A 23,236-nucleotide genomic window follows, 5' to 3' on the forward strand; every position below is an offset into this window, starting at 1 on the left:
AAAATATTCCTGGGTTATGATTGGTTAATGATTCTTTCTAAGTTTTTGCAACAAAAGAGTTGCAAAAACATTTTGCAAAAATAAAATAGTCTAAATTAGACAAAAAATTGAATTCAATGGCAAAATATTTTATGATGCATCGACATATTTAACTAATCTATATCCCTTTATTGAAACTTAACATAGTAAACGATACAAAGTTTTACAATTTATTTTTTATTTCATTGAAGGGGGGGGGATTAGGAAGTGATGAATATAATTGGCTTATGGAGTTACACTAACATTTTTGCAAACTTAAGTTTTTTTATACGATTATGTCGGATTGAAGACGCGTGTTGACATTGAAAACGTTTCAAGATAAAACCTCCCCCTTTTTCTTTTTTCTTTCTCTTTTCTTTCTCTTTTCTTTATTTTCTCACCTGCTTCTTATTTTTGTTCTTACTACTATGTCCGGAGATATTAAGTATTTAGAGGGTAAGTAAAGCGTAACTCATTTTGAAATACTCTTTTTGATACTAAATGCTTTCTTTTTTAAACGCGATTTAGCTATCTCAGCAAGTATTCAAAAGCTTGCCAACGAAGATAAAGTTGTCGACTGGGACGAATTTGTAAGAGAGGAGAGAGATTTAATCATCAGTAGCTACAACGGTGACAATTTGAATTCATTTAAAGGCGATTGGAAACGGCGTTTCAAAAACACCTTGTCCCACCTTAACTTAAGTATGGAATTCACTTCAGGAGAAAGAAATGCCTGGAAAGATTTAATTGCTGATAAGATCAAACTGTCAAGAAAGTCTTCTGCTTTGTCTTCTGCAAATCAATCTTCAACATCTTCTACAACAAACTCTTCAAGGCATAACAACTTGATAACTGAAGAACAAAGAATCAACGTGTTAAAGTTGTATGATGATTTAAACAATGAAAACAAATGGAAGCTTGCTTGTTCCGGAAGATACGTCGAAGATATAATGAAGGAAGTAGTACAAACTGCCAAATATGAACACCCTTCCGCCTCCTTTATTTTGGATCTTGCCGACCCAATCTGGTTAAGCAAGTTCACAAGGGATGAATTTAAAGAAATCAAGTATTTTAATAATAAAAAGCCAGAAAAAATCAATAAAGAATTAGAAGAATATATTGATTCTTTTGATAAAGAAGAGCTTAAAACTGCTGGTGATTATTATAACGAAGCAAACAAGAAGAATTTTGGATTTGGTGGATCATATGATCAACGCTGGATTCAACGTTCCATTATTGATGCTGCTGAACTTTTTGAATTCAACGATATTATAAATTTAGTCGACTTTTCAGAAGAAGATTTACACCACCACGTCTGGCTATTTGTATATACTTGTTTTAGATCTGGAGGCATTGAAGCTAAGCTTGGAGAACGCGGAAGCGTTGCATCCGCTATAGGAAGAAATGTAAAAAGAGGCTTAGAAGCTTTAGAAAGAAGAGAGAGAAAAGCTTCAGGGGCCAAGGTAGACATTCTTTTTAAGGCAGGAGGTATTAATGAAGTAGGCTGCTCTGAAATTGGCAAAGACAACGTACTAGCAATCGATGACAAATACTTGGATGATGGTATGATTAAATTGCCCAAGACTCTTCGACATATGTTAAAAGAATTGGTGCAAGTGAATCCTAGTAAAATAAACGAGCTATATACCGTGGGATTTCTGATGATGGGTAAGTGGCATGCAGTAGATCATTTTGTTCTCTTATTGACTTTTTTCTTTTTAGGTCTCGAAATGGAGCTCGTAATCATGGATATTCCAGCTGGCAAGACAATAACTAGAATCAGCAGAAGTAAGAGGTACCCTTTTCCTAGCAAAGCTTCAAATATTGGAAAAGATCTTCTTCCTTTATTACAGGCAACTTTGTCAGGAAAACAACTTATGGAAAGCTTGGTAAAGTTAATTGATACCCGTAAAAGAAAGGCTTTTATATTGTTTGATGAAGACGATGAATCCACCACCACCATTCCTAATTGCTTTGAAAATAATTAAGCAAAGTAATTACAGTACATCTAGATTACTGTGAAACGTATACCTTTTTTTTTTTCTGTTACAGAATGGGTTTTGTGGAAAATAAACTTACGTATGATTTTAAGTTAGTTTCTACCCTAAAATAAACATGTTATAACAAGAATAAAGTAAATTGAAAGTGTAATTAGACCTAATAGTTAATGATCTTAGTGATATCTTTTTTACAAACAAGTAGGGGGGGGGGGCACGTTAAAGTCGGTCATTAATAATTCTCGGGCGAGTATACCGTAGCTAAATGATGCAAATCTAAAATTTTCCGGCTTACATCGAACAGGATTCAGCACGCAAGGGTTTATCCTCCACTAATTGGAGTTGGCCCGTGACGGTTTAGCCCCATATAACTGTAAGTTACCTCAAATAACAAACTTTGCCTTCAACCGCAGTTTCATGGCTCTTTCCGCTAAAAAACAGAAACAACCCCCGCCGGGTTCCCAAATTGAAATTTCATACAGGGATGCAGTAACTAAACGCCTCCCTACCACCAAAAAGTCTCTTATCGATTTAAACACATCTGTCAGTAACGATATCACAGGACCGGTTGACACTGAGATCTCGCCAAGGTTTTTTACTCGACATCTCGAAAGTTCCAACGATCTCGGACGTTGAACATCTCACTACCATTGCCCACCAGTACTCCGGGGCAAAAAATTTCTATGGGATCAAATTTTTAGGCAAAAGCTCTGAGCGATATATAGAGATCTACCCCTCTAACGAGATTTTAACAAAATTTACAGCTGAAGGTGTTTACTACGAGAAATTGAAAACCCGACTCCTTCCATGCCCTGCCATAGAAGGCGATGGAAAGGTAATCCAACTAAGTCTTTCTGAGATTCCTTTATTACCTGAGCCCGAAATACTGGAAGGTTTACGTAAAGCTTTAGCATCATTTGGCACGGTCATTGATATTGGTCTCCGATATTCATCCACTGAAGGATGGTTTTTGGGTACCGGGTATGCGATTATTCAGCAATTTACAGGACAATCGTATGCCACTCTCCAGCATACACTTAATTGGAATGAAGAGGAATATTGTTATGCGACCTCCCCGGATATGCCTACTTGGTGCCGATACTGTCACTCTGAAGGCCATACCAAGTATGGATGTCAAAAAGCCTCTGCTGGTATTTTGTGCTACTCTTGTGATAAATATGGCCACCGTGCAGCTGACTGTCCTGACCCTAAGTCTAAAAAAAAGAGACCCAATCAGTTTAAGAAACCTAGAAAGACCTACAAAGACCAATCCCAAAATGAAGATGCTAAACCGGATGCTTCTGAGGAATTAATGAAATCCAAATGGGCACCCTCAATAGAGACGACAATTAGTGCGACCGGTCACCACAAGAAGCACGTACCTGTAGAACAGATCGATTTGACATTAGGTGAAAATTTCGAAGTGGAAAAAAGGACCGTCTTAGACGAGCAACTATATAGCGATAGTGACATGGACGACTTCGACTATAACCCTAATGACGAAATTAAGGATACACAATCGAATATCGAGGATGATGAGGATGAGTATGGGACGGATACCAGTATGCATACGATCCACTCAGAAATAAGTAACAAGTCTCAGAACGCTACTCAGGGAACTTTTAAAACGTTTAAGACATTTGTGGGTTCTGTCTCCAATATCCAAGTAGAGTCAGAGCCTTCTCCTAAAGATAATAATAATCTTTAATGGGGAAAAAAATCAATTTTAATTATGCAACACTAAACTGTAACAGTTTAGTGAAGACACAATCTTCAACAGTACAGTCGTCTTATATTCGTTATCTTCGTCTTCAACAACTTGATATTATATCTTTACAAGAAACCCATGCCTCTCCTTCTACTATTCCTTCCCTTGATATCCAGTTCCAAGCCCAACAAACCTTTTGGACTCACCACCGTGGTATTATATCATTCTCTCCTGATTTTATTTTGACTCAGATTTCCACTGATCATATATTTTCGTCGGATCGTTTTATTTTGTGCAAAGTTCATCACCCCCACAACTTCTACGATCCTTTTTACATTCTCAACATTTACGCACCAGCGGATTCAAACCCGGCTCGCCGAAGTTTTTTTGAATCAGTCTGTGGCATGCTATATATTCTAACGGACACTGTGATAATTGCGTATATAAAAGTAAACGTGTATAGGTGTTTTTAGACGGAATAAGAAATGAGACTCTTTATCCCTTTATTATAAGTTGGAGAGTTTGTCATAAATAAAATTAGAGGTCCTTTTATATACGAATTATAACTTCAGGTAGATTCTCTGCTTAGTTCTAATTAAGGTTTTACACGAGATAGTGATACCTTAACTTGAGGTACAAATCAATGACAACGTAAGATGGAGTGTATTACTTCTGTAACGTAGGTTCTCCATGTTATGTCTAGAACCTTTATATAAATGAGACAGCTCATGGTTCCTTAACAAGAGTTAAGGATTAGAGTTCCTGATCAAAGTATATGTATAGTAAGATTCCACAGTTACACAACAACTTGGATTAAGTTTAGATTATAATCCCAGAGTGAATGTTGTGTTGTACTGGTATTGTGTCTTTAGATGCTAGGAATCACATTCACTAGAATCGTTGCTACAACATATGACATATTATAACGATCAGACAAATTGAATTGTAATTATATTCGGTTTAATAGGAGTAAATACGACAGACACTATTAATATCAATCAGCTGATTATTTCAGGTGATTTTAATTATGATGTTTCACGCGATGTAACTAGTCGAAAGGGATTGCTTAAAACCTCCGCACAATGGCTTACATACCTTGATTCTCTGTTCTACAACAGTACGATTCATAACAGTATGCATACCCTACCTACTTTCCAACGCCAAATCGGCACAACGTCGACTATTGACTGTATATACTTAGGCCTAACACTGAAGAATAACATCAAAGATGCGTCCATTCAGTATATTCAAAGTAAATGGTCAGATCATGCGCTTCTACAGCTTCAACTAAATGTAGATGGGCTTCCGTCTTGCAAGCTCAAATTAATCGATTAGTCGCTCTTCTTGAATCCTCCTCCAAAGATAATTTGATTCTCCGTCAGGAACTCAAACAATCTAATGCTCGCATCCTATTATTGGAACAGAAACTCTCAGGCACCCGAAGTGCTGGAGATTTTGGCTTCACTGTACCCGAAACATTCCTCCGGGATCTCGGAAGTAACGCTTCCAAATACTCGGATATCAGCAATAAAGACACTCGCAACCAGTCATCCAATAATGCTTCACACACAAGCTTTGCGAAGCAACGGACTACTGCTGGTTCTAACACTAAAGATCCTCATAATAAGAATGAGCCCCTTAAGACTTCCTTCGCAGATATGGCTAAAAAGCCTGTCCCTTTTAACAATAATCGTAAGCGAACTACGTCTAAGCAACGTAAAGCAGCTGCCCGTATTTTTGAAGCTCCTGCTGAACAAACATCTTCTGATACGTTTTTTTACTTATACTTGCCAAATAAATATCGAATTCGCATCAAGGATTTTCGCCAAAAGCTACGAACAATGGGTTTAGACAATGGACATACTTGATATTCATTACCCAGCCCGTGGCGTAGTAGCCCTTTTGATCCACCAAAGCTATAGAGTCGAACTGGATTCTATTTTAACGAAATCCAACATTGCACCGGTCAAAGATTTTAATCCAACTTCAATTGATCATTTGCACGATCCGTCTCTTAATCGTCTTACAGTCGATGAACGCTCAACTAAAGCCATTGAATTTCATCAGAATCGTCTGATAAGAGGATTGAAATTTATTAGAAGTTACCTTCGCCGATCTGTAGCAAGAAATTTCGTTTATCATGGATGGATCACTAGCGAACAAGCACAACAGGTGATTTCAGAGACTAATAATGGGAATAGACACAGCAATACACCTACCAACACATTCGAAACTACTCGTGCGTCCTCAACTAGCCAATCCCATTCTGGATCCAGTGGATTAGGGGAAGGACAAGAATATGTACAAGAAACCAACATCAACAACGAACAAATGGATATTGAAGATGAAACCTATGATAACTCCTTGCATGGTGCCGGTCAACCAGCCCCCCGCCAATAATTGAGTACTTTTACCGATATTACTAACCTTATGCCCACCTATGACAGCCCTATGCCTCATCACAACCATATGCCTACTAACATACATATGTCTCCGACTACTAGTCAAAACAATCTATCTAACTCTAATCCTAATCTACAACAAGCAATCCCATTCAAGACCACTAAACTCAAAATCGGATCCATTAATTGTCGAAGTCTAGCTTCCACATCAGACCCAATAACTCGACGAAAATTTACCCGGTACCTTCGATCTCTGAAATACGACCTACTCAACTTTCAAGAAGTTCGAACAGAAGACAACAATGTAATAGAATCCTTAAATATGGAATTACAAGCTAAAGATTCAATCTGGACTCAACACGTTGGCATCGTTAGTTTTAATCCTAACATTCGAATTACACCAATATTTATCATGCTTAACAAACATGCAGTTTTTGTAAAAGTGCATCACATCAACCACCACTTTGAGCCGATATACATATCTACTAAATGATTATGCTCCTAGCCAACCCGGTCCTAAGAAACAATTTTACAGCGATACCATTGGATTGCCTTTATTTAAGGATGAAACTGATGTCGCACACTTTACTAAATACTCCAACTTCTTGATAACAGGAGATTTTTAATTACCACCACTATACAACATATCGATCCTCAAATTCACATTGTCCTCACCCGATTAGATCCTGGAAACAGACTCTCAACCAACACCTCTATGACTGCATCAATTCAGATGACATAACAGAGACGTATTCAGTGGCAAATTTACATATCACTTTTAGTCGGGGAAATTCACGTACTACAATTGATTACATTTTTGCATCGCTATCAATTAAAGCAAGTATGACCAAATCTGGTGTCGATTTTATCAATACGGACTGGACAGACCACGCCTTAATCTCTATTGATCTTGTATTGGTGAGTAAAAAACATGGGAAAGGAATCTATAGAGCGAATCCGGCATTGGCCAAGAACAAGCGTTTCGTTGAACAACTGTCCACGTTGCTTCAAGAATTGAAACCAGATACAACAAATAGCCCTCACAACTCCCCTCAGAATAAATGGAACTCTATGAAGAGAAAAGTGCGACAGTTCTGTCAGCGCCTTTAGCAGATATTATTGTCACTGGCGACAAAAGCAAATCGAACGACTTCAAACTTGTCGTTCTAAAATTATCGCCAAACACTCCGATCATCCAGCAATTCTCAACCAACTCTTGCCTACCGTTGAACAACAATTGGGGATACTGCAAAAAGAAGTAGCCGAAATTGACGCCATAAGAGCCGGGAGACACTGGCAGGAGCAGGGAGAAATTTCAGCTGGATATCTTAAACGAACCATTACTCAACGGGAACAACAACGAACCATGAACGCGGTCAGCCACCCAGTATCTGGTGAGTTGTGTCATAATGACAAAGACACCCAAGAGGCGGTACGCACGTTCTACCAAGATTTGTTTAACCCGGACCCCATCAATGAAGCGTCTCTCTTACTAGACTCATGTCACACATCACCGAGACGAGTACAAAATAACCAGAGAAACAGCTTCTGGAATACTCGAACCATTTACAATTGACGATATTTTGGAAGGTGCCAAACGATCTCCCGCTAAAAGTAGTCCGGGGTTAGACTCGATACCATATGAAATATTGAAGCGATTTTAACCATTCTTTAAGCGGGGAAAATCACTCTAAAAATTGGCGAAAAACACTTTCTTTAGGTGTTTAAATAAGTGTTAAAATGATCACTCGAATCACACCTATAAACACTTGGATTTTCCCGTGGTGACTGATTTCACTTTCAAGCGGTCTGCATTTACACTTGGCAATCATATATTGCCATAGCAAAGAAACCTTTATTAATATAACGCGTTTTTTTTTTATTTAAAATATATATAGTCATTACTACCAAAAGCGAATACGCAAGCTTATTACAAAAAGATATTATATAACACACACACACAATTAAAATAAATTTATTTTCAATAAAATATTAACTAGCTAAATAAACTGGAAATCTCTCTTAGTTTCAAAGCAGCTCGCTTTTACTTACAGGAATAACCACGAGAAGGTGAAGATTATTTATTCCCAACCCCCAGATCCCAAGTTGTCTCCCCCAGACCTCATGTCGCATTGTCTTCCTCAGGCATCTGACCCGAACTTCAAAGAGCCTCTGCAGCCAGCCCCCCAAAGAATGAAGCACTAGAAAAATTGATGCCAATATTTTAAATGCTAAGCATCTGACCCGAACTTCAAAGAGCCTCTGCAGCCAGCCCCAAAGCAAGTAAAATCCCCAGATCCCAAGACACCAACTTTACATTGTCGAGCATCTGACCCGAGAAGCCCAGTAAAGACAACGTCTGCAGCCAGCCCCAAGACAACAAAAGCACCACAACACGATCATGAACCTACCCACCAGCCATCTGACCCGAACTTCAAAGAGCCTCTGCAGCCAGCCCGCCGATACATGAAATACTTGAGACAACGCAAGCACTCCATAGTAGATTTAGTTTGACATCAGAGATGGAAAGAAAAAGAATTTTTCAATTTTTTTGTCTATGTATTTTTATAGCCGTCACATTCAAATAACAGGGGGTTTCGATAGATAATATTGATTGTGGATTATCTTAGCTAATCTTCTCCTAAACTTTTTTACTGTAATAATGCTTTATATACTTGTCACCATTGCTTTTTATTTAAGAAAAAAAGAAAGCGTAACAAAATGAAACAAATCACCCTTGGTTAGAAGTCTTTTTCACTCTTTGTTGCGCGTTGACAATAGTTAACCAAGCTGATATTGAATATTTCGCGTATTTGTAGATGAAGCAGGCTTTAATACGCATATAATAAGAGGGCAAGCTTGGTCCAAAGTAGGAGAGCCAGCGAATGTAACTGTTCACAAGCAAAGAGGTGCTAATGATGATCTATGATATCCTGCTGATCAAAATATTGTTGGCTGTGTGTTACTTTGGCCAGAATGATACGATTGTCTAAAATTGGGGTATCCACCTGGGTGAGTAAAATGTCAGGATAAAGAGAAACAATACCACAATGTTCAGTCCATAAGGCTGATTTAGTGTAAAATTGTTGTTCAATTGATGTACTGTATATATTGTATTAATTACTTTGCTAAATTGTTTTCAAAGCAATTGGGAATGGTGGTGGTGGATTCTTCATCGTCTTCATCAAACAATACAAAAGCCTTTCATTTGCGGGTATCAATTAACTTTATCAAGCTTTCCATAAGTTGTTTTCCCAACAAAGTTGCCTGTAATAAAGGAAGAAGATCTTTTCCAATATAAATATTGTAGTATAGATTATAACCTATGATTAAATGTTTTATAAATTGGGCGGTGAGAAACTCTGATAAAACGGAAATTCTTCAGTGGGAGATGTTTACTTTCAGCCGCTGAACACCAACAAGCCTCACAAAAGATTGATCGATTCTTTGCCAAGGATGGTTTGGCCAGTACGTTACAACAACGTTTGCATGCTTTGGATGACCAAGAGACCACATTAGGTTTAAACTGGTTGGATAGACTTTGGTTAAAGAAGGGTTATCTCGAGTATCGTATCCCTACCTTACTTAACGTCAACTGGTGGAATCAATTTAGAGACCCCGTCTCGGGTTTAGTAAAAGGTGCACCTGAAGGTCAAGTCTCTATCCATGCCTGTTCCGGGATCTATAAAAAAGAAAGAAAATAAGCGAGCTATTTAGGTTTGTACTTTACAAGCTATTAGCTTTTTTTTTTCTTTACCAACAAAACTATTGAGAATTCGAGCGGCTTTCTTACATTCGCCTATTAGGAAAAAATAAATAAAGGGTTAATGCCAAGCATTCCCGCGCTGCTGAGAAGGAAGGGGGTTTGCGAGAAGACTTGCCTTCTAAACTAGTAGGAATGGGGAATTCATGGCTGAAGACATATTGGAAGCGAAACTGTTGAGTTTTTTTAAAAAAGCCTGTTCTACACAAGCTAAATCACTTTTTTTTTATACATAAAAAAACCACAAGCACATACAGTCGTATAATTCCAAAACAGCTTTTTCCTCTAGAAGCTTTGCTAGTAAAAGGGTACCTCTTACTTCTGCTGATTCTAGTTACTGTGTTGCCAGCTGGAATATCTATGATTACGAGCTCCATTTCGAGACCTAAAAAGAAAAAAGTCAATAAGAGAAAAAAATGATCTACTGCATGCCACTTACCCATCCTCAAAAATCCCACAGTATATAACTCGTTTATTTTACTAGGATTTACTTGCACCAATTCTTTTAACATATGTCGAAGAGTCTTGGGCAATTTGACCATACTATCATCCAAGTATTTATCGTCGATTGCTAAGACATTGTGAATAAGACCGAATTGTCGAAGCGGACACAAAGTAAATGAATAAGGACACGTGAGGAAATCTCGTGCGGCCAATCTACAAGCGATACGGATACCTCGTATTGCAGCACTTGTACAAATTTGTAGTGATGTATGTGATGACTTCGACTGACTTGTTTTTTGAATAAAGGGTTGATGAAGTAAAATTAAGCTACTACAGTAAAACATCAACATAGATGCAATAACAGGTGCAAAATGGCCTACATCTTCGTTAAAATCGGGCAGCTGTATTTTTTTTAAAGCTTTTGGGAATTCGTTTCTCCATTGTGTTAATTCATAATCTAGTCGTGTCACCAAACCATCACTTCCATGCTGAGAACTGAATTTTTTGGCCTTTGGTGTATGCAGTCCTTGTAGTATCCTACCCAGAATTTCGGACAGTTTGATAAACTGCACAAACAATTCATAAATTTGAGGCCATTCTCGGTTGGAATTTGTCTTGTAATTGTAAGGTGCCGTTAGACAAGGAGAGCGAGGAAGAACTTCGTTATTTAGAATACGATCTTTATCAGCCTCGAATGCGTCCAAGACTTCTTCGATATCTGCACCAGGGTCAGGATAAGGAACATTAATGTCCTGTTATCAAGAATATTTAATAATCTTTCAAGTAGCCATGAAAAGCGACAAATACTTTACCTCATCGCGAAGATTGATAGGTCTTCCAAGAATGGCTGTTTGAAATCGATCTGTTATGTACAATGCCCACCAAGCCCGGTTACGAGTTTCCTTCTCTTTTTTTTGGGAGATCCCAGTCTTCACACGATCGATGAAGGCCAAGTAAATGAGCCTGCAAAGATTATGATAACTAATGATAGTACCGAAAGAGCTTTTATGCTTAAAATTACCAACCGAATAGCCTATAAAAAAGAACAGAGAATCAGTTTTTGCTTGTGATACTATTTAAAAGTACTTTACGTATCCTCCCAATTGCCAGCAAGCGGATGATTTTGAGTCTCTATCACCGCGATGATTTAAAATAATAATAATGGCTTGAACATTGGTTACAGTCTGCAGATTAGACCATTTCGAAATTATATATTCTGCTTGATCAAAGAAGTGGTTGGACCAACCAACAGGAACATCCCAAATTGCATCTGCAGGTAATTTCTTTTTTTCGATGTGGCTCCAAACTTTTACATTCGACAAACCGTGCAGCAGCGCATTTAACAATTCCCCAGGCGGATATGTATCAACTCTGTCACGGTGTTGTTTCAAAAATTCGGTCTTGTTGATAACTGGCAAGATAGGATATATATGAGAGAAATATCTGCACAGAAGTATCAGCGTAAACATTGGTCATATTTTTCATACATTTGTAAATTATATTTACATTTTAAATAGTCGAACTGCAGTATACCTATCCACCTCAGTTACTGTTGTATATATGTATTTATGGATATCTTCACCTGAATGCATGTCTTCTGGTAAATGAAATACTGGTATTTTGCTAGGTCCCGGTTCACCGGGATCTGCGACCAGAACAACATTACCTCCGATTTTCTTAATCTTGTGGCCCTGAAATGTGCCTTGTTCATCTATTTTATTTGAAAAGAACTGAAGTGTCGATAGATCGCCTAAATAGTGTATACTATCATACGCTACACCGGATGACCATTGTCTAGGGTCCAAGACACCATATTCCTCAAAAAGATTCGTCAAAATTGGTGCGCTCTTTTTTTTGAAACTGCTATTTCAATGGTTGTTTCCATTTGATCAATACGTTCCTCTAATTCGTTCGTATCATATCTAATTGTTGGCAAATTAATAAGGTATTCTCTTTTTAAAAAGGCACACAAGATTATTGTACCTCTGGGGTCCTCTCTTCTTTGCGCTGTACAAATATTTAGAGGTATGGCTTTACAAGTAATGAAACGCCCTACCCGAATGTAAACTCGCACTTCTCATTGTAAGCTTTGCAATTGAAACATATGTCATCAGCTTGAAGTGTACATTTAACTTTTCTTCGTCTACAAAAATCGCTAAAATATTTCTTTAAACCGCTTGTTCTGCTCTCATCAAGGATTACTTTGTTTGTTATTTTTACCAGGCTTTAGAAACTCGAGATTTTTTAGATTTGGGTTCCATTTTAAAGAAGGAAAAGGCAAAGTTTTTTTTTTTTTTTTTTTTTTTTTTTTTTTTGTAAATAAATTTTTATTAAGGGTATGATTTAATACAAAAAATTTTTTTTTTAAGTCACACATCGCGGAGTGGTGGAACTTAATGAAACGAATGATCGTGGATGGCATAAGCTATAGAATTAGTCTTTGTTGGAAGGAGGATTGATAATCTTGTTGATTTGGAGAATAATTCTGGACACTGATTTGGGTAGGTTGGCAACATCAAAAGGTCGCGGATTGTCGGTGCCATAAAGCCAGTAAAGGTTCCATATTTGCCAGAGGGTGGTAGAAAGTATGGAAAGATACCATTCTTCGTGTTGCACAGACAATGGATGTTTTAGATTGCAGATTGATTCATATAACATCGAAGGTGTAAATTCAAGATATGGGTAGTAGTGGGACAGTACCCTCTGCCAAAGCTGTCGCTTTATGGGGCACTCCACCAAGAAATGTAGAATTGAGTCTTCGGCAGTACCACAGAAAGAGCATTGAGGGGAAGTGACGTTACCAAAATGTTTATACATCAGTTGTTTTGTAGGGATGCATTTAGAAAAAGCCCGATAGTAAACGGTACGTGCTTGTGGGTACATACGGCAGCTCCAAAATTGTTTTATATTCCGTATTGGGAAATTGTGAACGGTTTTATAGTGCTGCTGATAGTACCTGCGTAAGACAGTAGGGTTAAATTGACCCCAGAGTGGCTGAAGTCGCATTTGAGACACTAATTCGTGAGATGTCAATTGTCTTAATGTCTGGCAATTGAGTCGTTGCGGCACAGCTGTACGTCGTGGCCAATATTATTTTATTTTATGCGAGAAAAAGATAATGTTTATTGATACTATGTGAAACTAAAAATATAAAAATACAATTTGGACCCCGATGCTCTCATGCAGCATCCTTCTTTACTCGCTTTAACCTTTTGGGTATTGTTGGCTTAAATCTTCGTGCCGGCTTGGTCCATCGATTCCACCTCTGGATGAACAATGGTACCGGCCCGACAGAGAGGACCATTCTTCGGGTAGTGTGGGAGCAGGTGCTGCAAGAATATGTGGCCATACAAACGCTTCAAGTTTAATAGTACGAGTACATATAATATCATTGGCCAGAGTTTGACACAGCCTTGGAAAGCGAGAGAATTCACTTGGGACTCGTATGCGCAGTCGTTGTTGGTGCTCATCAAATACCAAGAAAGTGCCCGCTGCAAAATTTCGATGTCTGAGTGACCAATGAGAACTATCTGGAACCTGAATGACCTTACGAAGTGGAAGAGCCAAAATAGTAGAAACAGGGGCATCTATCATTTGGAATTTGGTTGAAGATTGAAAATAATCAAACGTATCAAAAATGACATGCCATATTGAAAACTTGTTCAAGATTGGGCTCTTTCGGAATTCAAAGTCATATAATGGGAGCAGTGGATACATCGATGCATTTTAGAAGTGGCTGAGGTGATCAAGCATGATAGGAAACACAAAAGATGGGTACACGTTAGGCGCTAACAAATAGTTCAACCATCGTTTTTGGAGGACTTTGTGTTGGATGACTGGATCTAGTACTTTGAGACCACCAACCTCATGTGGTAAATGTTGTAAAAATAGAAAAGGGAAAGGGCAAGTACTGTTACGACTAAGTCGTCTCTAATTTTATTTAAAAAGAAGATAGAGATAATTCTACAAAACTAATAAGGGGTATTTATATACAATTTGAAAGGTATCAAGAGGAGGGTATTGACAGTGTCCAGCATCGGTGATTCCATAACAAGCAAAACCTTGACAGTCATCACTTAATTGACGGTTCTACTAAATATGGGAAAAGAAGGCAGAAGGAAGAAGGAAAGACCAAAGCCACGTAAACAGGTTTATGGATTATAAAACTTACTTTACCGAGGTCAAGAAATAAATAGATATAAAGAAGTAAATAAACAATTATACAAACAATAGCACTCATTTCCATATACGTATAGCTCAGGTCCTATGAGACTCTTCGCTCGATATACGTTACACAGCATTGTTTTATTGATAGAGGTAAATTGTGGAACAACTAATTCCCACCAGTGTGATTATATGGAATTATGTCCTCAATGGATCATCTCCGATAGTTCTACTCTAGGTGTGTTGTTATCTTATCCTCAACAGTAAAAACAGCATTTCCAAACGGAGACTGGGTTTTTTCTTTTGCCATATAAATTGGTAGATTGTGGATCGAATATCTTTAAAGAATTGTTTAGTCGGATTGAAAAGACGTAGACAGTACCATATTTTAGATAGTAGTAGGATATTTGCGATAGTAACTCGACCCTGTATGGACAGCTGTCGTTGAGAAAAAAACGTAGCTTTGGTGTCGAATACTAGTCAGTAGTTTACTCTCCAGCGATTTTCGTTGTTGAGTTTAGTATGGCAGATAAAAACCAAGATATCTCAGTATCGAAAGTGAAGATTCATGATAGTAGGTCAAAATGGCTCTAGAAGTTAGGAACGTTTCCCAATTGCTATCATGTTTACCATTGAGTGAGAATGCTTCGGATTTGTCTTCGTTTAATTTGGCATTAGACACCCTAGCGTACTTATCCATTCGGTACTCAAGGCCATCTAGTTCGAGAGCGTCTTTTACAATCACACAAACGTCATCTGCATATGCTAAACATTTGATAGGAGTACTGACAGTATTAATAGTTGAAGGCAGTTGAAAGCCTGTAATACTATCATCTTGTAATATAGACATGATGAACGGTTCAAGAGCTAAATTAAATAATAAAGGTGATAACGGGTCGCCTTGTCGTAAACCACGCTTTTGTGAAACTGCGTCAGTGAAATATCCATTGATGTTGACATATACAGTATTATCAAAAAATAGTCGGCGAATGCATATAATGAATGACCTGGGGAATCCAAAGCGTTTAAGAACTCGACACAGGTATAGAGGGTGAACCCGATCATAGGCTTTTTCCTGATCAAGTAAGATCCCAAAACCAGGGCAGTCAAATCCACGTGCTTGATCTAAGATCATGGACAGTGCTAGACCATTATCACCAATAAATCGTCCGGATATAAAACCCGTTTGATAGGGATTGATAAACTTGTTCATCATAAAACCTAACCTTTGAGCGAGTAGTCGTGTAAAATTTTTGGCGTCACAATTGATTAATGAGATTGGTCGCCAGTTCTTTAGTAGACACAGATCCCCTTTTTTTGGTAACAGTCGCACTCGAATATCTTGCCAAGATGTTGGGAATACACCCTCCAAGGCTTGATTATATAAATCTGTGATTAGTCTCTCTAACATGGGAATTTGGAATAGTACTGCGAGATAAGGATAACTAAGTCCATCTGCACCAGGACTACTTTGCTTTGTCAAACGTGAAGCTTGTTCTATTTAATCATCAATAGTAAACGGTTTCATAAGTTTTACAGCATCATTGGGGTCCAGCGTCGTTGAAAACTGAATGTCGTCCAAGTAATCTTGTATGGCGTCGTCACTGACTGGTTCGGCATCGTAGAGATGTTGATAGAACTGTCGGGCTGACGTTTTCATTTGATCCGTATCGTTTGACACTGTTGGAGGGCTATCTGAACTAGACGAAGGAACTTGTATCCCAGACATATATTGTTGGGCGGTTCGAGTTTTATGTATAGCTTTCAAATATTTGGCAGACTTTTCACCTTTCTCCCGCCAAACCACACCAGCTTTTAATGCAGAGATGTCGACTAACTCTTGTTGTAGAGTTTCAATCATCTGATCAATTTTTGGTAGTAGTAACAGGAGCGTGGCTAGCGGTGGTTTAGATCTCAGTAGCCTATTTCGTTTACGCTCGAGAAGTTTCAATGATGATGCTCGCCAGGAGACATGTTTAATACCAAAAGATTTAATACATTGTTTCGTGACATCTTTGATTTTTTCCCACAAAAGTTGTGCATTATTCGTATTAGTGTCAGTTAATGTTTGCTCGATTTTGGTTGAAAGTAGAACTTGAAACTTCGGGTTGGTTGCATAGGCTGGGTTACCACGCCATAAGCGAGGGCCCATTTTTGAGGTACCTAGGTGTCTCATTAATTGGTGAAGTGTTGCTGATAGGTACCTCGGGTAGACTACTTTGAGAGAAGAAGTCCATGGTGGTATCAGCAAATTGAAAATTGATCTCCATTGACGAGTCATCCTTGTCCGTGGGATTAGCGTCCGATGGGGGTTCAGGGCTGGTATCACCGTCTTTATAGGCCGGTGTCAAGCTAATACTGGGAAGCGTGTTGTTTTGTATTTTGTATTGGTCGTGTGGGTGTGGGATAAGTCGAACAACGGTAGAATTACTGGTTACAGTGGATTTTTTGTAGCGGGTGATGTTGTCGCCAAACAGCTTTACAATAGTAGAAGCAAGAAAAGGTCGTTTGATTGCTTGTTTGCAAGTTAAGAGAGCAGGTTCAAGTGTTGTTACAGAAGTAGCGTCAGAGTCGACTATTCTATCAGTGGTTTCTGTGAGATGTGCTGTAGATTCCTTAGAATCTGCACCTAATGGGCAGTTTTGCTCGGTGTCCTTCGAGCGTGAGAGGTAAGTTTTTGAACATCGAATGCGAATCAAGTTAGGTTGAGGAGTCTTTGTTGGTTCTGAAGGCGTAGAGATTGTTATAATTGCTTGATATCTTTTGTGTCGTACAAAACTAAAGTTTTTGTACGGAGGGAAAGATGAAAGTCACTTATTTATTAATTTCATCACTTATTTTTTCACGTGGGATTGATGACGCGTACTGACATTGAAAACGTTTCAAGATAAAACCTCCCTCTTTTTCTTTTTTCTTTTTTCTTTTTTCTTTTTTCTCTTTTCTTTATTTTCTCACCTGCTTCTTATTTTTGTTCTTACTACTATGTCCGGAGATATTAAGTATTTAGAGGGTAAGTAAAGCGTAACTCATTTTGAAATACTCTTATTGATACTAAATGCTTTCTTTTTTAAACGCGATTTAGTTGTCTCAGCAAGTATTCAAAAGCTTGCCAAAGAAGATAAAGTTGTCGACTGGGACAAATTTGTAAAAGAGGAAGGAGATTTAATCATCAGTAGCTACAACGGTGACAATTTGAATTCATTTAAAGGCGATTAGAAACAGCGTTTTAAAAACACCTTGTCCCACCTTAACTTACGTATGGAAATCACTTCAGGAGAAAGAAATGCCTGGAAAGATTTAATTACTGATAAAATCAAAGTGCCAAGAAAGTCTCCTGCTTTGTCTTCTGCAAATCAATCTTCAACATCTTCTACAACAAACTCTTCAAGGCATAACAACTTGATAACTAAAGAACAAAGAATCAACGTGTTAAAGTTGTATGATGATTTAAACAATGAAAACAAATGGAAGCTTGCTTGTTCCGGAAGATACGTAGAAGATATAATGAAAGAAGCAGTACAAACAGCCAAATATGAACACCCTTCCGCCTCCTTTATTTTGGATCTTGCCGACACAATCTGGTTAAGCAAGTTCACAAAGGATGAATGTAAAGAAATCAAGTATTTCAATAATAAGAAGCCAGAAAAAATCAAGAAGAATATATTGATTCTTTTGATAAAGAAGAGCTTGAAACTGCTCGTGATTATTATAACGAAGCAAGCAAGAAGAATTTTGGATTTGGTGGACCATATGATCAACGCTGGATTCAACGTTCCATAACTGATGCTGCTGACCCATAACTGATGCTGCTGACCCATAACTGATGATGCTGACCCACAACTGATGCTGCTGACCCATAACTGATGCTGCTGACCCACAACTGATGCTGCTGACCCATAACTGATGCTGCTGACCCACAACTGATGCTGCTGACCCACAACTGATGCTGCTGACCCATAACTGATGCTGCTGACCCACAACTGATGCTGCTGACCCATAACTGATGCTGCTGACCCACAACTGATGCTGCTGACCCATAACTGATGCTGCTGACCCACTACTGATGCTGCTGACCCATAACTGATGCTGCTGACCCACAACTGATGCTGCTGACCCATAACTGATGCTGCTGACCCATAACTGATGCTGCTGACCCATAACTGATGCTGCTGACCCATAACTGATGCTGCTGACCCATAACTGATGCTGCTGACCCACAACTGATGCTGCTGACCCATAACTGATGCTGCTGACCCATAACTGATGATGCTGACCCATAACTGATGCTGCTGACCCATAACTGATGCTGCTGACCCACAACTGATGCTGCTGACCCATAACTGATGCTGCTGACCCACAACTGATGCTGCTGACCCATAACTGATGCTGCTGACCCACAACTGATGCTGCTGACCCATAACTGATGCTGCTGACCCACAACTGATGCTGCTGAACTTTTTGAATTCAACAATATTATAAATTTAGTCGACTTTTCAGAAGAAGATTTACACCACCACGTCTGGCTATTTGTATATACTTGTTTTAGATCTGGGGGGCATTGAAGCAAATCTTGGAGAACGCGGAAGCGTTGCATCCGCTCTTGGAAGAAATGAGAAGAGAGGCTTGGAAGCTGTAGAAAGAAGAGAGAGAAAAGCTCCGGGGGCCAAGGTGGACATTCTTTTTAAGGCAGGAGGTATTAATGAAGTAGGCTGCTCTGAAATTGGTAAAGACAACGTACTAGCAATCGATGACAAATACTTGGATGATGGTATGATTAAATTGCCCAAGACTCTTCGACACATGTTAAAAGAATTGGTGCAAGTAAATCCTTGTAAGATAAACGAGCTATATACCGTGGGATTTCTGATGATGGGTAAGTGGCATGCAGTAGATCATTTTGTTCTCTTATTGACTTTTTTCTTTTTAGGTCTCGAAATGGAGCTCGTAATCATGGATATTCCAGCTGGCAAGACAATAACTAGAATCAGCAGAAGTAAGAGGTACCCTTTTCCTAGCAAAGCTTCTAATATTGTAAAATAAATAAACACCAACTGATGAATGACGCTATAAAACGGGGTGATAAACTACTTTTGTTTTTTTTCAAACCGTACCAAAAGAAAAAAAAAATGCGTGCCCAGTCCAGGTATGGGGAGAGCGCCAATCACACACTTTATATATTTGCCGCTTATCATATTATGTACTCTCTGCACCCCTCCCCCTTTTTTTTTTGAATATATTACACGCCAAGATATCATTAAAAGAAAACCAAGTCAATTTTACAGAACATGCCATGACGGATACCCATATTTATTTACAATTTGGGGCTCTTGAATAAGAGAATACTATTTGCCATAACTTTCTACAGTGCACTTTTAGTGTTTTCGTTTACATCCTTCGAATTCGATTCAAGTGATTTATCTTCCGGGAAGTATAATGACTAGAACTATATTGAATGTAAGATTAATAAAGAAAAAGAAGAATATGCAATATTACCTGTCCATAATAATTTAAACACAAAAGCCACCATAATATATCAAGACTTCTACATGACATGCGCTTCCAGTAGCAAACGGTAACCTCACCAATAATGCATACAGTTATACTACCTTACTTAGGAACTTGATAACTCCACCAATGATGTGCTAAAAAGCCCTTTGTCACTGTAGAGCACGATAATATATTCAGCGTATGACACACACCTGTTCCTCTCTAAATTTTACCTACAGAAATCATAATGTGAATATGGAGCGTCGCTAATTCTTCATGTTAAATGCAGAGTCTTACCAATCCATAATAATATGAACACGAAGGCAATATTAGGATATGATGTGTTCCACGAGACAAGCACATCTACGTATATTGAACCGGGCTCTTGAGTTAGAGAATAATACTTGCTTTTGTCCTGTAATGAAACAAATTGAGTATATCAGTCATGATGAACCGATCATACAAGCTTCCCTATACCTTTTTGGCAACCAGTTATAATTCATAAACCCAATTTGTCAATATAAATCCTTGCCATTTTTGACGTGCATTGATTGCTGACTCTGATTAGAAAAAAAAAACCTCCCTGGCTTCAATAGTTGTCCAACATAAAAATTAGACGTCTAAAAATTGACTGGGAATCGAGCCATTCATACTAATGTCCAATCACAAGATACACTAGAGGTGGTATACTGCTTTTTAGGGTAAACTTGATTTCTTGTATGACAGCAGCGAGATCGAGTCACTCTTTTTAGAATGAACAGCTGGTAAAGTAGTCATTGCATAGCATGGGTTGTAATGTTTCAGCCACATATATGAACAGGGTAAAGGCACGGTGCGACTTTTCTTTTGTTCTGCTATACGAGACGCGTTAATGGCAGTAGTCTAAATCCCTTGTTCACGTAAATGTCTTTAATTGTCTAAAGAAACACTAGCTTTTATAATAGTTACACATTTTATCAGTGATTCAGGCTATATATGTAGGTGTAAAAAAGACACAGAGTCTCTAAAATATAACAGAGCAAAACACACAAACCTTTTTCTATTGCTTGGAGGTGATTTTGTTATTGAGGTGAGCTGTGGTGATTCTTAAGCGCTCTTTGATTTCTAACTTCGTCAAAACAAGAAAAAAGGCTAACATATGCCCGACCCGACACCGCTAAACTTGTAGCAGATTTTAATTGAAGAAAGAGAAGGAAAGGATGCAGTTTTTTAAATGCATCTTTTGCCTGAGTTTTTATGAGTTTGACTTGACTACCTCTGGTGGGGCGCTTCCAGACATGTTTCAAAAAAATCGGGCCATATGATCTACATGACTACCGATATGACTGCCTCTGGGTGAGTGAATGTGTTTGCGCAGCCATAAAAACAAAATACGTTACACAAAACTACTATTTTTCATGCCACAGAAATTGGAGTCTTCACGTTACCCAACCATCTTTTTTTGTCACTCGATGACCAAAGAAAGTTTAGACCTTGGATTGACTAACTTAATTTCCTTCAGGCAACGTTTTTTGATAAAAGACTGTAGTCCATCTTTTTTTTATTACAATTGAGAGAGTCTCATGCTTTTTTATAAGAACAAGTTGTGGGCTACATATTTACACATACAATTTCAAAGGCCAGCATTGACTGTAATAACTATGCCCCATATTACAGTAATTTATCAAATTTTCGGTAAACTAAATTTCTGGCCAAATGTTTTTTTACGATGGCTGTTAATCCTTCCTTATATAGCAGGATCTCTTTGATTTTTTTTACGATGGATGGCTGTCAATCCTTCTTTATTATTTATTAAAAAGAAAAAAAGGTCATGTATAAAGAAAGGTTGTATGTTATGTAAAATCATCTGCATTAAAAACTTGAGAAACTATCTTCATAAGTTGGACGCATTTTACACTCTTTAGCAAAATGATGTCGCAAGAAAAAAAATTAAAGTATCACTCTTTATTAAAAAATAGCAGTGTCGTATGATTTAAAAAAGAGTGTCGCATCCAAAAAAAAAAAAAAAATTGATAAAAGTGTATCTTTATTGGAGGTAGAAATAGACTAAAAGAACTTTGCTGTTATGAACTAATTCGAACATCGTCAATGTCAACATCATCAACATCGTCGGGTAAGGTACGAGATAAAAGCGATTGCTATTTTTTTATATCAACAGTGCTGATAATGATTAGGAATCGTTTCTCATTGTGTGGTATGTATTCTTCAAATTTAATTTGAGCTGCTTGATAAACCGTTATTGTAAGGCTTTCAATTCGCATTCTCTGCCTCTCTGTCCTTTTTGAACATTTTCATGGCAGCCGAGAACAACTTTATGACAGTTAGGTTGTCCCATCGGTCAATGCCGATGTTGCTTTGCTGACCAGACGTCATAAAATGGGCAAAGACAACCAAAGGGTCCAATTCATTGCTATCACAATTGTCAATAATAGGATCGACACTGTTTTTGGTCAGCATGAAGCAACTAGTGGCGAAAAGGCAGCAAGGTGTTTCCAGGTGATATGACCTGCTTTGGATAGGTTCAAAAAGTTTTCCAAGGGGTTTGGATTCATTTTTGAGTAGGATTAGGAAGAAGTGGAAATGCCTTTACACATTCAGGCAGTACTGAACGTCTCGGCACATAAACTCACGTGTCATTGTGTGCTGTATTTCCGCTACTGTAAGGTATAAGTTGGCAAGATTTGCCGAACGAGACAAACAGAGAATGCCACACTCTGTATCATCGATAAACATACTGTCGCCACTTGTGTAGGCTCTTGTAGGAACGCTCAGAAGTGAGTTGGTAATCAGCTCGATAGTAAACTGATTCTTAGCCACGAATTTGCCAATTCGATCCGTACCAGGTTTATAGCAGCATGGCAATTTGTACTGTATAAGCCCTTCTGGTACTAGAAAAAAAAATTGTTTAATTGATTGTTAAGCATATTTATGGAAAACAAAAATAGAGCATCCTATGGAGTTGAGAGGCTTTAGGAATTATGAGCAACCTCTTTTGGAGAATAAATGTACCAATGTATATGCTAATTATGAAAGCTATCATGGACGTTATAACAATTTTACTGAGACGGTAGACCTTAACATTGATGAGACTGGAAGTCAAACTACCCAAAGAACTGATGATAGTACGAGATTTTCTGTCGCAAGTAAAGAATTTCAATAACCCAAGTCGTCATTATGGGAAAAATACTATAGATGGGAGAGGGGGAAGAGTTTTTCCTGTGAGTTTTTCCTATGGTCTTCCCAGAGTAATAAG

At 38.1% G+C, this 23,236-nt stretch overlaps 8 protein-coding genes across 8 annotated transcripts; 6 read left to right on the forward strand and 2 right to left on the reverse strand.

The window, feature by feature from the left end:
- Positions 1 to 968: 968 nt before the first annotated feature.
- EV154DRAFT_538835 (uncharacterized protein) lies at positions 969 to 2,006 on the forward strand (the record flags this gene model as incomplete). The annotated part of the gene is made up of 2 exons (XM_051604306.1): positions 969 to 1,686; positions 1,741 to 2,006. The coding sequence occupies 2 exons, from the start codon at positions 969 to 971 to the stop codon at positions 2,004 to 2,006; spliced, it is 984 nt and encodes a 327-aa protein (XP_051455914.1).
- A 595-nt stretch (positions 2,007 to 2,601) lies between these two features.
- EV154DRAFT_402947 (uncharacterized protein) lies at positions 2,602 to 2,790 on the forward strand (the record flags this gene model as incomplete). The annotated part of the gene is made up of 1 exon (XM_051595317.1): positions 2,602 to 2,790. A coding segment is annotated over one exon (189 nt), but the record flags the coding sequence as incomplete, so codon positions are not given.
- Positions 2,791 to 4,060: 1,270 nt separating this feature from the next.
- On the forward strand, positions 4,061 to 5,247 carry EV154DRAFT_514448 (uncharacterized protein). Its single transcript, XM_051602129.1, has 2 exons — positions 4,061 to 4,145; positions 4,705 to 5,247. The coding sequence occupies exons 1-2, from the start codon at positions 4,128 to 4,130 to the stop codon at positions 5,056 to 5,058; spliced, it is 372 nt and encodes a 123-aa protein (XP_051455916.1). The 5' UTR covers positions 4,061 to 4,127; the 3' UTR covers positions 5,059 to 5,247.
- Positions 5,248 to 6,153: 906 nt separating this feature from the next.
- EV154DRAFT_565327 (uncharacterized protein) lies at positions 6,154 to 9,829 on the forward strand (the record flags this gene model as incomplete). Its single annotated transcript, XM_051605893.1, has 6 exons — positions 6,154 to 6,495; positions 6,569 to 6,700; positions 6,741 to 7,208; positions 7,264 to 7,557; positions 7,622 to 7,739; positions 9,531 to 9,829. The coding sequence occupies 6 exons, from the start codon at positions 6,154 to 6,156 to the stop codon at positions 9,827 to 9,829; spliced, it is 1,653 nt and encodes a 550-aa protein (XP_051455917.1).
- A 423-nt stretch (positions 9,830 to 10,252) lies between these two features.
- EV154DRAFT_565328 (fungal-specific transcription factor domain-containing protein) lies at positions 10,253 to 14,049 on the reverse strand (the record flags this gene model as incomplete). The annotated part of the gene is made up of 8 exons (XM_051605894.1): positions 10,253 to 10,273; positions 10,380 to 11,084; positions 11,145 to 11,295; positions 11,358 to 11,365; positions 11,424 to 11,775; positions 11,839 to 12,195; positions 13,289 to 13,403; positions 13,542 to 14,049. 8 exons carry the CDS (start codon positions 14,047 to 14,049, stop codon positions 10,253 to 10,255), a joined length of 2,217 nt encoding a protein of 738 aa, XP_051455918.1.
- Positions 14,050 to 17,344: 3,295 nt separating this feature from the next.
- EV154DRAFT_514461 (uncharacterized protein) lies at positions 17,345 to 18,313 on the forward strand. The gene is made up of 2 exons (XM_051602130.1): positions 17,345 to 17,506; positions 17,579 to 18,313. Exon 2 carries the CDS (start codon positions 17,755 to 17,757, stop codon positions 18,274 to 18,276), a length of 522 nt encoding a protein of 173 aa, XP_051455919.1. The 5' UTR covers positions 17,345 to 17,506; positions 17,579 to 17,754; the 3' UTR covers positions 18,277 to 18,313.
- On the forward strand, positions 17,479 to 17,712 carry EV154DRAFT_565330 (uncharacterized protein; the record flags this gene model as incomplete). The annotated part of the gene is made up of 2 exons (XM_051605895.1): positions 17,479 to 17,506; positions 17,579 to 17,712. 2 exons carry the CDS (start codon positions 17,479 to 17,481, stop codon positions 17,710 to 17,712), a joined length of 162 nt encoding a protein of 53 aa, XP_051455920.1.
- A 3,920-nt stretch (positions 18,314 to 22,233) lies between the features above and the next one.
- EV154DRAFT_483092 (uncharacterized protein) lies at positions 22,234 to 23,064 on the reverse strand (the record flags this gene model as incomplete). The annotated part of the gene is made up of 3 exons (XM_051598554.1): positions 22,234 to 22,567; positions 22,589 to 22,851; positions 23,044 to 23,064. The coding sequence occupies 3 exons, from the start codon at positions 23,062 to 23,064 to the stop codon at positions 22,234 to 22,236; spliced, it is 618 nt and encodes a 205-aa protein (XP_051455921.1).
- Between the last annotated feature and the right edge of the window lie 172 nt (positions 23,065 to 23,236).

The sequence above is a fragment of the Mucor mucedo genome (assembly GCF_025094135.1).
Source record: "Mucor mucedo strain NRRL 3635 chromosome Unknown EV154scaffold_69, whole genome shotgun sequence".
Classification (NCBI taxonomy): domain Eukaryota; kingdom Fungi; phylum Mucoromycota; class Mucoromycetes; order Mucorales; family Mucoraceae; genus Mucor; species Mucor mucedo.